Source organism: Protopterus annectens, chromosome 7.part0 (genome assembly GCF_019279795.1).
Source record: "Protopterus annectens isolate FY-2018-M chromosome 7.part0, PAN1.0, whole genome shotgun sequence".
Classification (NCBI taxonomy): Eukaryota; Metazoa; Chordata; order Ceratodontiformes; family Protopteridae; genus Protopterus; species Protopterus annectens.
The window spans coordinates 1,081,842,680-1,081,858,373 of NC_056739.1; the positions used below are offsets into that span (position 1 = coordinate 1,081,842,680).

The window sequence follows — 15,694 nt, forward strand, 5'->3', positions numbered from 1 at the left end:
TAAGGCTTTTGGGTCTCAATCCTCCAGTTCTTGGGTGTCTCCGCCCTTCGATGAGCTCATGCAGTTGGTCTCTTGGAGGGCATGGGAGTCACTGGAGTCCATGGAGCTTGTTCCTAGGAGGCCTAATAAGTTTTTATCCGCTCCATCAGATAAAACGTTTTTGTGCAAAGGCATCCCTGTTGATGCCATGGTGAAGGTGGCAGCCACCAAAAAGGAAATGTCTGAGACTTCCTCGTCTATTTATCCTCCTAATAGTCTAGGATCGTGGATAGACTTGGGAAATGCATGTTTAGTTCAGCAACTTTTACTCTCCGTTCACTGAACTATTTAACCCATTTCACTAGGTTGCAAAGAGATCTCCTTAAGGTGTTGGGAGGTACTCTTCAGGGTATTGTAGCTGCAGGGGCCTCGGACAAAGTTGCTACCCTAAATTCTATTGTCAACTCATCCATGCGTCTCATATGCAGCTGATGGAATGAGTAGGGCAGCGGGTACAGGAATCGCTCTCAGAAGACATTCCTGGATGCGCTTGTTTTCCTTCATGGAGCCCTTTAAGTCTTCATTTGTAAACACCCCTTTTGATGGCTCATCCCTTTTTGGGCCAAAAGTGAAGGAAACTTTGACCAGGTGTGAACAGAAGGGAAAGACTCTGTCTGCCATCGAAGTCCGCCCCCCCCCCATACTCGGCTTTATCCCAAAGGCCAAAGGGGAGGAAAAATGTGGTTCTGGAAAGTCCAAGGAGCCTTTCAGGACACATGTGGTGAACCCCCCTCTAGGGGCAGAGGAGGGGGTAATAGTGGAAGATGCCGACCTCGTGACAGACGGGGTCTGCAACATCAGGGTGACAGAGATCACTTCTCTGGTCAGTCCTACCAGCACTCCTGAAAGGAGGCCCGACTGTCCTGCTCTGGAGGCAGTCGCTTATCTTTGTATCCAGACGCCTGGTAAGAAATAAAAGACAGCTGGATGCAAAGTATCATTTCTCGAGGGTACTTCATACCATTCGCCACCCCCCCCCCTCCATAAGGGGAATCCTGGACGTTCCACTCAGTTACAGAGAACAAGCAACCATAGAGGTCCACAAGTTGCTAGAAAAAAGTCATCCAGCCAGTCCCAGCAGACCAAGCAGGATACGGAACTTACTCAAGGTTATTTTTGGTTCCAAAGAAAACAGGGGACTGGAGACCCATTTTGGACCTCAGCAGACTCAACCAGTATGTGAAGAAAGAGAAGTTCTGGATGTTCACGCCCCAGTCTATACTTCCCTTTTTAGGGAAAGACAATTGGATATGCTCGATAGATCTTAAGGATGCGTACTACCACATAAAAATAGCCAGGCCATCCAGAGATCACCTGCATTTCTGGCTGGGAGCCAATCATTATCAATTTCGAGCCCTGCCCTTTGATCTCACTACAGCCCCCAGAGTGTTCGCCAAATGCAGGGCAGTGGTCAAGGTTCACCTGAGGTGTCTAGGATTCCAGGTGTTTCCGTACCTAGACGACTGGCTCCTTACCGCCACCACCCGGCATCAACCGATTCAGGCAAGGGAATACACTCTGCAAAAATTTAGGCATTACAGTCAACTCAGAAAAGTCTGCTTTGTCGCCATCGCAGCATATCGTTTTTATCGGGGCAGAGCTAGACACTTCAACCACCACTCTTAAGATTACCAATCGAAAGAATCTTCCTTCTTCACCGGCATGTCAGCACATTGATATCGAAAGATGGAGCACCAGCTTCAGAAGTTCTAAAAGTATTGGGTTTGATGGCTGCAGCAATCCTGGCCATACCCATGACCAAGAATGCATATGCAGATTCTTCAATGGCTGTTGTTCACTCAATGGTCTTACCAGGAACTTCCAGTGGATCATACGATCTTGATTACAAGCTCTTGCAAGAAAGATCTCCAGTTGTGGTTGACGTCTCTTCACGTAACCATAGGACGCCCTTTTGTCTTACCCCCACCAGTAGCCACTGCGACCATGGATGCTGCCTGATTGGGGGGGGGGGGGGGGGCATTTTCAGGGAAAGACTGCCCAAGGCACATGGACAGATCAAGAGTCACATTTGCATATCAATGTTCTGGAGATGAAAGCAGTACTTTGGGCATTACAGTACTTCCGGGAATCTCTTCCCCCAGGAACAATTGCAATTCAGACAGACAATGTCAGTAGTCTGGTCGTTGAACAAGCAGTGCGGAACCAAGTCTTACCCCCTTTGCTGAGAAGCCCTCAGAGTTTGGAAGTGGGCTGTTTCCTCCCAGCGCTTTTTTTGACAACGCACATGCCAGGGAGATCCAACATAATAGCAGACAAACTGAGCAGGGCAGTCTTGTTGCCACACGAGTGGTCCCTCAAGAAAGATATTGCGGACAGGATTTTCCGCAAATGGGGCCAGCCTTGCTGCGACCTTTTTGCCAGCCACATCAACACGAAATGCAGATGCTACTTTGCCCTGATTTATCTTCCGGGAGAAATCCCGGGAAGGACCGTCATTCATTATAGCCCCTCACTGGCCTCAACAAATTTGGTTCCCATTCCTTCAACATCATCTCTTGGAGAATCCCTGGATTCTAGACCCAGTTTCAGACCTTCTGACTCTTCCATCGGGGGACCTCCATCCTTCTCTGCAGTCACTGAAGCTTGGCTGCTCCAGTTCCTCTCACACCCAGGCTTCATAACTTCTCCAATGAGACAGAAGAGATTCTTTTGTCTTCTCACAAGCCATCTACTAGAAGATTCTTACTAAGTGGAAAAGATTTTCCATATGGGCTTTTAAGCAGAACATTGATCCTTACCAAGCCCCCTTGACATCCATACTAGAATTTTTTACTATGATTTTTAATAAAGGAGCGGCAGCTGCAACAGTTCGGGTCCAGTTGGCTGCTATATCTAACTTTCATCTCAGGATTGACGGGTGAAAACTCCCTACTCTCCATGGAATCTAAATTTTATGCTGTCTCGCATAATCCTTTCACCGTTTGAACCAGCTTCATCTTGTGACCTTAAACATTTGTCATGGAAAAACATTTTTCTAGTAGCTATTACTTCTGCCCTTGGTGTCAGAACTTCAGGCTTTATCTATCAGCCCTCCTTATTTGATTTTTCATGCTGACAGAGTGTCTCTTGGGGCAAATCCCTCTTTTTTGCCCAAAGTTTGTCCTGAAACTAACATCAACCGAGTCATTGAGTTACCAGTTTTCTTCCCTAATCATTCCAGTAAGTTGGAGTATATGCTGCACAAACTTGATGCTCACAGACAGCTCAGATTCTATTGGGATAGAACAAAAGATTTCAGGAAGTCGGACCAACTATTTGTTTTATTCTCTGAAGCCAGGAAAGGTAGACCAGTGGCTAAAAGAACTCTGTTTAAATGGTTATCTGATTGTATCACCTTTGTGTACTCAGCTGCTAATATGCCTTTGCAACACAAGATTAAAGCTCACTCAACCAGAGCAGTTTCTATATCCTCTGCGTTCCAAGCCAAATTGCCCATTGAGAACATTTGTGCAGCAGCCACTTGGTCTAAACCTTGTACCTTTATCATGCATTACAAAGTTACGGCCTCCAGGGACAGGGCTTCTTTTAGGTCTACGGTTCTGAAGAATGTACTCCCGTGAGCCACCTGAGATTGATGGTGCTAGGGGCACTACCCATCAGTAAAAAATGAACAGCGAGATTTAACGACTTCACATTAAGAAGTTATGTACTCACCATAACGTTCCATGTGAGTTGTTCATCTCGGCTTCATTCTTACGTCCCTCCCTCCTTCTCCTTCCTGGTTGATGGTTGACCTAGAGGTTGGTCTCATCCTGGTTGCTCAATGCTTCTTCCTCTCCATAGGAGGATAGCTCATTTATATGGTTATAGTACATGCAGCAAACAAGATCTGAGGTAATTCACAGTGCATCATGGGATAGGGGCTTGGCCTCGAGCTTTGCATACGGCCATACCAGAGCCGATGGATCTGCTCCGAACCCATCAGTAAAGAATGAAGGCGAGATGAACTCCTCACATGGAACGTTATGGTGAGTACATAACTTCTTATTCTAGGAGAAATGGAGAAAAGAGTAGAGGATATTAGTCCGAGAGTGATGGAAGGATTATCAGAAGACAGAATGGGTACAAGAAATGGTACAATAAGTAGGTACATAGATAAATGCCCAAGGAAGAGTAAAGAATCACAAAAAATAGGAAACTGTCTAGGCAGGTAATAGACAGATTTAATAATGTACTAAGTCTAATAGGTTAGAGTAGCACTATAGTTAGGTAAGATGGTGGTTAGAACGTGTAACAAATCCTGTGTTTCTGCTTTTCAAATACCAAATAAGCAAACAACTGTATGTTTCTGCTTACACAGATGTAGGTTAGAGTTTGCAATAAACACTGTTTCTGCTTTTCAGATACCAAATAAACAAAACCTGTATGTTTCTCCTTACTAATAGCAGATGTTTCTGCTAACTAATACAGTGGAAACTGTAGTTGGGTAACAAACAGTGTTTCTGCTTTTCAAATACCAGATACTAAATAAACTGTATGTTTCTCCTTACTTGATAGCAGGTATATTTTTGCTAACCAATACCAATTAGAACTGTAGTTGGGCAAGATATTGGCAAGAATTTGGTAAGTTTACTTGCACAATTGTACTTTCCTGCACTTGAAATGCTTCAATTCTCATGTTGATGGGGACTTGAATAGTAGTATTTAGGTGTTTGGATTACAAATGATTTTATTATGGCAGATAGGAACATATTTGAAGAGACTAAAAAAAATAATTCAGAAGTGTCTTCAGGCCACTGGCTTGGAGATGGCCTACGGATCTTGTGCGTCTGTCCATCTGTATACCCCTATGTACCTCTCTTGACAATTGATATCGATAGTAAGGTACAAGCAGTGAAACTGTTTTTAGTCCCTTAAGTATTGCATACAGGTCAGTCATGCATTTGTCAAACAAAGGAGAAGCTGTGAATCATAATTAATAAGTAATTAAAGGAATTTATTTGTGAGGGAAAGAAGGCAAGAGTTAAGGGGATCATTTTTTCTCCCCACAGAACAAGGTGGTTTTCGGATTACCAGATGTGCGGGGATACTAGAGCTACATAGTTAAGGTTTGTATACATAGCACAAGCAAAAGACTGTATGAATCAAAATGGAAAGAATTGATGTAGAAATAGGAGGTTGGGGTCACAAAATGAGAGGATAGGATTTTGATGCAGACACTTTAGAGCAGTAACAACAGTGCATAATACTATATGTGCAAAGTAGCAGAAATATTTTGAGAAATAAGCCAACATGGAAATGTAGAAGAGATTTTACCAGTAGGGATGACTCTAAGTAGCAACACAGAATATAGGCAAGTGAGAACTGGAATTTGTAGGTGAAAATTAGTAGGTATTGGGAGCAAATGACTATGTGGAGAGAAAAGTCAGAGTTGGATGAGGACAAGCATACGTTTAACTATGGGTTGGATATCTGCCTTGCCTACCTTGGATTGATAGAGTGTACAGGCGTAGAGAGAGGGATGAATAATGCTACTTGAAAGACCAGCTCTGGTTGACTTTATAGTTGCATCTAGAACATAAACAATCGTTAATAGATTGTCTGGAAAGTAATGTATGAACTATAAGAGTCAGTCAGAGAATGTTAGAAAGCACTGGGAAGATGAGAATGGAAAGACATAGTATGCAAAGAAACAGTGAGGGGATATTCTTTGTATACTTCAAAATATGCAATAAAACCTAGAAGATTTAGGATTTTGCATGGAAGTGTTTGCTTAGGTATTTTTATAGTCCAAGTAGACTTCAGAGATTTTTTTCCCACAGATAGACAGCAGTTGCTGTAGGTGTGACTGGCAAAAGGGAGTTACCTGGGAACATTTTTTTTTCCAGAATGCAATGGGTTGATAGATTTCAGAAATTCCAGCGTGCTTTGACAGAAGTGACATTGGAGCAAATTATTTAACTAAGGATTCGTGTGAGTTGGGAAATAGTAACTGAATTGCCTAGACATGGTTAAGCCGTATTAAGTTTAATGGTGATTGGCTGCCAAAAAAAGGCAATTATTAGGAAATGGAAATCAAAAGCAAAACCAACTGTAACATAATTGTTGAATGTTGTAAAGGAGAAAAAAAAGAAATGGAGGGTGGGATCTTTAGAAAAAGGAAGGTGTAAACTACATATGAATAAATGGAATCTGTGGGAACAATTCCTTGTGTTCATTAGGAGTGATATTTCAGGGAAGGTAGGACTTGAGCAATCTATGTAATATTAAATTGAAGATATGTTGTATTTAATGTGTACAGAGGAAAGAAAATCATTGTAATGTTTTTTCTCTTTTAAAATTGAATGTGCACTCACGTCACTATGCAACGTGTGATGTTAATGAACATTAAAAAAAGGCAATAGCTGTAAACTATGTCTGCGAGCATGCATTGGTTCAGCTATACACATACTTATGAGGATATGATAAGGTTAGTTAGGTGTACAGTTTCAAAAGGATTCTCTTCTGCCATCTAAGTTTATGCAGGAAGAGATTATAGCAAGAAATACAAAAGTTGAACAATAAGCTGTTATGGTTAGGGATAGTAAGATACTAGCAGTGAAAATGTTTTTAGTCCTTTAGTCTTATTTGTAGGTTCAGTGTATTTTTAATCGAATGGAAAAGTTGTGGCTGACCGAATTGAAAGAATTTATTTGAAAGGGAAGGAGGGCAAGCATTTAATGTAGAAAGTTTATTCTCCCACTGGAACAAGGTGTTTTAGGGTTACCTTATTTGAAGGAGTACTTTCCTGCTACTGAGAACAAGGTTAGAAATCAAAGTGAGAAAGGATGATGTGAGAAAGAAAGTAGTATGTTTGACACTAGTTAAATAGGAGGATGATAATCACATGGACTGTTACATTCATAAAGTAAAAGAAAGTATTCTAACAACTAAGCCAGCATGAATTGGGGAAAGGAGATGCAACTAATAGGGATGTATGCAAATAAGGGTATAGCAAATAGGAAAGAGGTGGCCGAAATGTACTGGAGAAAATTAGCAAAGGATCAAAGGAATTGGGAGTAAGAAACAGAATGGGATGAGGCTAAACAGGAGCTTGGAATGCAGGTTAGAGATTGCCTTCCTGTCCAGGATTGCTAACAGTGTAGGCAAAGGCATTTAGGGGAGTGCTGACTAAAAAAGTAGCTCTGGTAGAGTTTTTAGATGATTGTAGAACAAAATATGCAGTTAAATGGCTAATAAGTAGGTTGAATAAAGTATTGCCTGATAAATAAGAATCAACCTGCGAAAGTCAGAAATTGTTAAAAGAGAATAGAAAGGCAAATTACAAAGGAACAATGCGAATAAATCTGTAGTGCTCCCACGTATGCAACAAATTTCAGGTGGTTTAGTATTTTTGCAAGTTGGTGTTTGCGGAAGTATTTTCTATACCCCAAGATGATTAGGTAGCTTGAAAATGTTGAAGATGTGATGGGAAGAGCAAGGAGACTGGGAATGTGAATTGGTAGGTTTTAAAAATTCCCTGTAGAATGTTTCAACAGAATTGTTGGGGAGAACAAATTGTAGTAATTAAAGAAGTGATTCTATTGAGCTGGGGATGTATGATCTGAAAAATACCATTTTTATTAGAGCAAATACCCTGCTGTTGATTATATGGGTTCTTTCAGACAGTGTGTTACCAATCCAGTGAACTGTTTATTAATTTAGTTATTTATCCTTTGACTGATTAAGTCCCACTAGGCTAGTGGCCCCTCTTCAGGGGTGACCTGAGGTGTATTCGTACTACTAAGTAAAAATTGGCCAGGGCATCAGGGAACTTCACTTGCTGTTTTCATTAGGTGCCACAAGATTTTGTACATTCACCTGAGCTTCCCAGCTCAAGCAGATGGCACCGGTTTTTAATGCCTCATCCAAAGGATGCATGGGTTAATGTTGTGTGTGTCTCAGTCCCAACATGGGGATTAGTGTCATAGGCCTTGGCAAGTTCTAGATAAGTAGTGTGGACTGCATGCCTCTTGTCCACGTCCTCAGTAAAATAAATCTCTTATCTGTTAAGGATGGAACACAATTAATTCAGGACCCTCTCTGAACACAATGAGGATGCCAGATATATGGGAGCACTGTGAAAATGAGCTCAGTGTGGTGCAAACAAGCCAGCTGTATAGTAGCACATAAACATGCCACACTAGACAAAAATGGCCATCTGGCCACTCATCAGATTGCACTAAAGGTTGACTAAAGTGATTGCCAGCTCGGAGACAGATCAGGCTACCTCCTACTGCCACTGAAATGCAGATTGCCAGGACAAAAGTTCAGGAATTCAGCAGTTAAGTACCAGCAGAAAATATAAAGTACAAAATGACACAGTAACACTACCTGGAAGGCTTCTCAAAAGTGTAATCAGCAAACATTACATTATTAGGGCACTTTAAAATGATTTAAAGTGCAAAAATAAAACGGCACACTCTTAATATAGATAAAGTGCAGAATGGTAGCATAAATCTCTTATGTGCAAAAGATGGTGCAGGATTAATTCAGGTCCCTCGAAGAGTTTGGCAAGGACACCAAGCAGATGAGAGACTAAAAATGAGCTCAGAGTAATGCAAGAACACGAACTTTATAGCAGCACAGAAAACTTTATTAGTTTTAACCGTGATTTTAAAAGTTCCAGATTTATATCATGCAAAGTCTGATGAGAGACGAAGGTGTTACGAATAAATACAGATACTCTCCCACAGTTTCTGGTGGATCTGAATGCATGATGGGCATTCTCCACTAGAATGCAGCAAGTGCTATCAGTGCAGCAGTAACAGGTTTCTTTAATTACACAAATGCTGATGTCTCCAAGGTTAAGGAAGGCCTCAAGTTCAGGAGCTTTGTTGTTTAGGCTTCTTGCATTCAGCAGTACTACCTTGATGTTATCCAGATTGGCGTTTGGTATGTTGATAACTTTGTCTGAAAAAGGCTCTGTGGCGGTAGCAAAAGCTTAATCCAATATGCAAAAAGGCAAGGGGTGAAGAATGCAGGCCATTCTTGGCAAAGCAGTTGTGTCAACCATTTCATCCCATGCAGACACGCACAGTGGATCGTCCAAGAATATCAATTCATTTCTTATTATTGAAGCCAATTATTTTATTTCTGAATTTAGGCATTTTTCTTGGTGACAGTACAGTGCTGGTTAATACCAGGGCCTTGTCCTTTTCAAAGACAGGAGCAGAGAACTTGACAATGTCTCCCTGCATCGTCCTCTAGGGTGCAATGCCTAAGATAATTTATTTCCACATGTGCAACTGCAAAGTCATAACTGTATCTAGGGCAGTACGGGAACCCAAGAGCTCTAGTGACATCCTTAATCTTTGCACCAGAAAGGCAGCTATCACTTTATCCTTTCCCAAACTATGTTGTCTGTCTTACAGTAGTCATCGTTGATATTTCTATGATGTGTTGCAGGCTTTTGGGACCTTAGGAGTACAGGCTTTTGCAGTACAGGTTACTCTCAGTAACAACAGGCTTGGGTATGTTAGTATTTAAGTGGCTGGGCTACACTAGTAGGATGTCTAGAAGGCTTAAACAAGGTTTTATTTATTGCATAAGTGTATGTAGGACTAATGTTTAGGTAATAATACTATGTATTATTATTCATGTGCACATTATGGACAGTGAGAGTGATAAAGAGATTGCCTCCATTTTAGACAAACAAGTGCATTTCTCAAGTGAAACAGTATGTGTTTGACATGGGCTATCATTAGATAAGAGGCAGTTATTGCACTGCCTCAGAAAATTGAGTTCTAGTAGGCTGACTAAGGATGTGGCTAAAGCATTCTTGGATTGGATTTCTACCATTTGCTGTGTCAAAAACAGAATAAAGCCACACCTTTTGCACTGCCCCTAGCTCCACCTCTTTACTCCCCTTTCCCCTTGAGTTTGGTCTTGAGGGAGAGGGAGACCATATGCATGGCAGCATGTGCTTGCATTGGATGGCTTTGGAGTATGTTCTTCCCTGTCAGGGATAAGCTCATTTAGGCCATCCTGGTTGCTACTTTCAGGGGTTGCCTCATTTTGACAAACACTACCCGGATCTAATCAGCGATCTCTGGAATAGGAAGCCAAGTCATCAGCGTCTTTGCAGACCTTTATAAATAAATTTTGAGATCTACACACACTATTTTTTTCAGACCAGGCCATTCCCCATGTGAAAAGTCACCCGGTTTTACAGATTGAGGAAGATCCTTAAGTGTCTGTTTCCAGCTGTGTTGGCCAAGTGACCTCAATTGCTCATTTGCAGCTCGGATTACTAGCCTTTCCATGGGTGGTATAGAGGTTCTTTGAGTTACCTCAGTGTAGAGGACTATTGCAAAATACCAGTGGGTCTTCAGTGAGATTTTTGGATGGCCATGTCTCTGAGCCCTCTGGTCCTAACCCAGATAGTGCCCAAATCAGATGTTGAGGACCATGGGATTTTTGCATGTGGACACAGGTGGACACACCCCATAAGGACACAGGTTTTTCAGCTACATGGCTCCTGGATGCCCAATAATTTTTACTTTGCAAGTCTTTCTGGGTGCTTTCAGGCTAATAAATCCACTCACTAGCTGTCACTCATGTATATGCATACATGCAAACTCGCTACACATATGTACTGAGTGTGTATATTGTGTGTTTGTATGCCTGTATGCACACACACAAACTCACTGTACACATGTAGTGAGCATGTTTATACTGGTGTGTGTGTATATGTTTATATTGCACATTTTCTCTGTATATATTTTCACATAAAAAGAAAGTGTGTATGTGTGTGTGTGTGTATATATATATATATATATATATATATATATGTGTGTGTGTGTGTGTGTATATATATATATATATATATATATATATATATATATATACACACACACACACACACACACACACACACACACACACCATACTCTGTTATAGTTCACTAGAGTAACGCACTTTTGGTTGATGTAAGTTAATGTGGTGTGCCCTGTGTCGGGTAATATTTCAGTGCTACAGAGCACCGAGTACTCTGCTTATGAACACAGAATGCTATTTATATTTACTCCAGTAACTGTGCATGTATCCTTTGTTATAATGAAGGTGTGGTGTGCTGTAGAGCAACTCTTGTGAATATGTATTGCATATACAAGAAATGCCATTTCCTCTGTTTCAACAAGTGTTTTTTTGTATTCTCTCTGTAAGGTATAATAACCATTGCAAATTCATAATAAGGTGGTATGGTTTGGGTATAGTATGCATCCCTCTTGTTTTTTTCTTTTTACAGTTAATGCTGACAACCCCCCAATGGTTGTTGTTCGTAAATTTGTCCACCTTCTCGACCAGAGTGATCAAGATTTCCAGGAAGAGTTGGATCTTATGAACTTGCGAGAGGAGGTTGTAACTTTGATTAGGGCTAATCAGCAGCTTGAGAATGATCTGAATCTGATGGATATAAAAATCGGATTACTGGTGAAGAACAAGATTACCTTACAGGTACTTTCTGGCATACCCTGCTTCTCATCATTTTGTAATTGAAACCTGCAGAAATGGTAGTTTATTTTGTTGTAATTTTTTCTTGGGTGGCAAAAGCCAGGGTACCTTTTTGGCTGGGCTTGTATAGCCCCAGGGCTGATAGCCTAGTACCTGCCTATGAAAATGTCATTCTGTGTTTTATTGCTTTACTACTTTGGGGTAGGGTTAGACTAGTTGACTGTTAGGTTAGTCAGTCTGCCTTTTGGCAGGAGGTTTCTTATGCATTTGAGTTTGATTTCTTCTTAGTTTGATTTAGTGACTACTGTACCTTGTCAAATCTCATTACTTCTATCTGTAATGTTACAAGTGAGCTCATTTAAAGAAGGAATGTGTGCTTATTTTTTCTGTTGTTTTGTTGTAATGCAAGCGACATGCTGTTTGCTGGCCTTGTGTATGGTACTGTGGAGTAGCTTGAAGTGGTTACATTTCAGATGGTGTGCGACACTGAAACAGTTTTTTTTTCCTGCTGCCTTTCTAACATGTTACATTTCCATGTATTTATTTGATCTTCCTGTATTAGAAAGAAGTGTGCTAATCAGTTTCTCAAAAAGCAAAATAAAAAAATATAGCAAACTGCTGGTTTGGTAAGCAAAGCCAAGTCTTCTGTCACCCTTCCAACCCTGCCAAACCCTTAGTCATTCCCAAAAATCTGCAACGCCATTTCTCTTTGGCAACAGATAATTCCAGATGAATGGGTTCTGAGTGTGATTCATAGTGGATGCATATGGCAGTGGGGAATCTTTTCTCCTTTTCAGTGCATTCTTCCTCGTCTGCCAAATGTGTCGTCTTGTCTCTCTTGTGCCCTTCCCAGCTGCTGTCGTCGTTCTCTCTCCATTCCAGATGGCTGGTACAAAGAAAGCATGCACCAGGTTATGGTGACTTCTAGGGCAGATACATTTTTTTTCCCTTCTATGTGCCTTCAGGAAGCATGATATTTACCTTTTGCTAATCTTCACTGGCCATTTTAAACAGTGCAGGCAACTCCTCAGATATCACGTAATACATATTGCTTTATTAGTTGACCAAACATGCTCTGATGCATGCAATTGATGTTTCTTATTGTGCTTTGAAATGATTTATGCATGCCACATGGAAATACTTTGCTGACTAATAAATGCCACCACTGTATCATTCTTTTTTTCTTGTAGGAAGTTGTCTCACATAGTAAGAAGCTTACAAAGAAGAACAAGGAGCAGCTGTCTGATATGATGATGATGAATAAACAGAAAGGAGGCTTGAAAGCTCTGAGCAAGGAGAAGCGAGAGAAGCTTGAGGCATATCAACATCTTTTCTATCTTTTGCAGGTAACATGTAGTGTACTCACTGTTCCACCTTATTAAAGTCTGGTAGAAGGAGTTGATGTCAGAATGGCTGAACACCATCATGGCCGACTGTATGCTGTAATTAAATCAAAAGGTGCTTCAACAAAGTATTAATTTAAGGGTGTGCACACTTATGCAATCAACTTATTGCACGTTTTTTATTTTTTTATATTTTTTCCAGACAGATTTGTTTTTCAGTTGAATTGTACAGGTTATAGGTCACGTTAAAGGTGGGAAAAGTTTTGAAAAGATTTATTGTGGTCTCATTTTTTCATATCACCAAAAACTGTCATTTTAACGTGTTTACAGTTTTTATATGCACTGTATATTCTTTGGTTTCTTTAGGCAAAGGTGCCTGCTGTCAGATTGAGCGATCAGTCAGCTTCATTAAAGTCGTAAAGTTTTTGCAAAAGTTGCTGTCAGAATTGAAACTAATTATTTGTGCCATTTTCTATAATTCTTATACAGCTTCTTTGCAAGGCTTTGTTTAATTTTTGTAATTATCTTCTGAGACTTGCTTAAGTGGAAGTGTGAACTTTTTTGGCATGCAACTAGATAAATGTAGAGTCTTCGGTTTAAACTAAACTACATAGTACATGGCCATAGGACTAAATTCTCATATTTTAAAGAACAAGAAGAATATTCTGATTGCATAGACTTATAGAATGTTTTGTGCTTAAGCAAACGTTAGTAGTTGGAGTGTTGGCCTTGATTGTTTGGATAAAGGTCATATTGTCACTTTAATAAGTATAGTATTGTTATTGCAATGCACAGTAGAATTGAGCCCATCCATTCTTCTTCCAGTGTATACATGTGGCATTTGATCATCACATTGATGTAGTCTTACCTTCATATTATGTAGAAGTGTTGCAGTTTCTGGACACAGGTTCTGATAGTTATTCTGAGGTGTACGTACTGACCTCCTCCTGGGCCCCTTCAAACAGCATAACCATACTGATTTTGGATGTCATGATGCACTCCCTGGATAACTGTTTTTTGTCTGTCATTGGTGGAATGATCCTAAAGGGAAGGTTGTTTTTCCATCTTGTCAGTCATCTTCCGCCTCTTCTAGCTTCATCATATGGAAACAGAAATTATCCTTTATTTTGCAGCTGTTACTCTTCCCCCCTCCCCACTCATATTTTTGATGCACCATCAACTAGGGGTAAGACATTGAGATAGCAAAGCTGCCAGAACTGCACTTCTGCCATTGTTCTTACTGTCAGAAAATAATAGCAGAGCACTGTTAATTTGGTATCTCATGTGAATGCTACACACCCAGATATTGACTGTTTTATATGAATTTTAATGTGGGATTCTTAGAAAAAAACATTGAAGGAAGAGGCAAACAAGTATCATCCTTCTTCCTGTGGAAAACAATCGGTGTCAAGTGTGCATTGATAAATTAATCTGTGATTTCACTCTAGAAATAAATTTAGTCCCAAGGCTATGAAGGCTTTCCCTGTTTTGACTCCATACATGGTAGGGTTTCATTGAAGGCAACCTTGATATGGTCAGGGGCTGCATTGGCGACAGCTTCCAGAGCAGATTCCTTGGGATTTAGAAAGGCTTTGTGTACTGTAGAATCTTTTACTCTGAGGTTTTCCTCAGTGCAGTAAACCTGACTAATTCAAAGACTGCTGTCCAGCTGCAGCATTACATAAGTATCTGCCATAGTGTGGACAGTGGTTTGGCAAAGCTGCATGCAGATGCAACACTGGAGTGGGGGTAATAATGCTTGTTAATGATGTGTTGGCCCCCAGAAATGGTCTGGTTACAGAGTAGTGCTGTAGAGTGATTCAGCAAATTACTCTGCATCGTCATTTTGGTCACAGGGAGGAAAAAGTGAATGCTCCTTTTTACTGCATGCACCCATTTACTCCTGTAGATGGATGGATCAGGAGTTATGGCTTGAATGTGAGTAGATAGATATTATAAAACCATACATGAGTTTGTATGAATGTTTGTCTGGTGTGGTCACCCTGTCGGGAGGGTTCACAAAATGAAGCTGTCTCTGTGTGTGTGTGTGTGTGTGTGGGAGCATGTAGGCAGGTATGTGAATGAGTGGTTAGTTCCACGAGCATCTCTCTCTCTCTCTCTCTCTATGTGCAGGAATATGTTTGCAGCTGCCTGCCTGCTTGCATGCGTGTGTACACATGGGTGTCTGTATATATGCATGTGTGTGTTTGGGGGGATTGTCTGTGCAAAAGTGTTGCATGGGCTGATATGTAAAACACTAGAGCAGTCCATTCTGACAGAGCAGTTTTCTGGTCAGAGACATGGCAGTTTGCCCCTAATGAGGTATTTCTTTGTGCAGCTTTACTGTGTCTCTGAATAGGAGATTCAGTGCTGTACTAATTGGCAGTCATGTGTCTCCCAATTAGTAAGTACAAATTCACTAATTCCCCAAGCCCTTTCTCCCGAGACATTGTTTCCTCTAACTGAAACTTTTCAACAACACCCCCACATATAATCTCAGGGGGTATCTCTCAATCTCAACCCACCCTGCTAACTCCAAAAAGTAAACTTCAATGAACTGCCATGCATTCGGCATCCAACCACCTAAACCATGGGATTCCATTCTCTCAATCCAAAATGTCCAACAGTACTCAGACTTCAGACAACAGCTCAAGGAACACTTCTTCACCTAAGCAGAGTGCAGCTGCAGTCACTCGGGTCCTATTACCTGAAACCTGCAGCTCTTTCACACACCCCTCTATCCCTTTTTCATCTTTTGTCATCTTGTCATCCCTTTTTACTGCCTCTCATTCATCGTACTTCCCTCTTCTCTTTCCATCTTCCTAACTTCTCCTTTCTACTTGTCTTCGCCCTTTTTT

At 40.9% G+C, this 15,694-nt stretch overlaps 1 protein-coding gene across 1 annotated transcript in view; it reads left to right on the forward strand.

Annotated features, from left to right (window-relative positions):
• Positions 1 to 15,694, forward strand: part of IQGAP1 (IQ motif containing GTPase activating protein 1) — a 1,927,315-nt gene that overhangs the window by 1,124,640 nt on the left and 786,981 nt on the right. The window contains exons 22-23 of the mRNA XM_044076373.1: positions 11,288 to 11,496; positions 12,684 to 12,851. Coding sequence (XP_043932308.1) covers positions 11,288 to 11,496; positions 12,684 to 12,851 — 377 coding nt within the window. The remainder of the gene's footprint in view (positions 1 to 11,287; positions 11,497 to 12,683; positions 12,852 to 15,694) is intronic.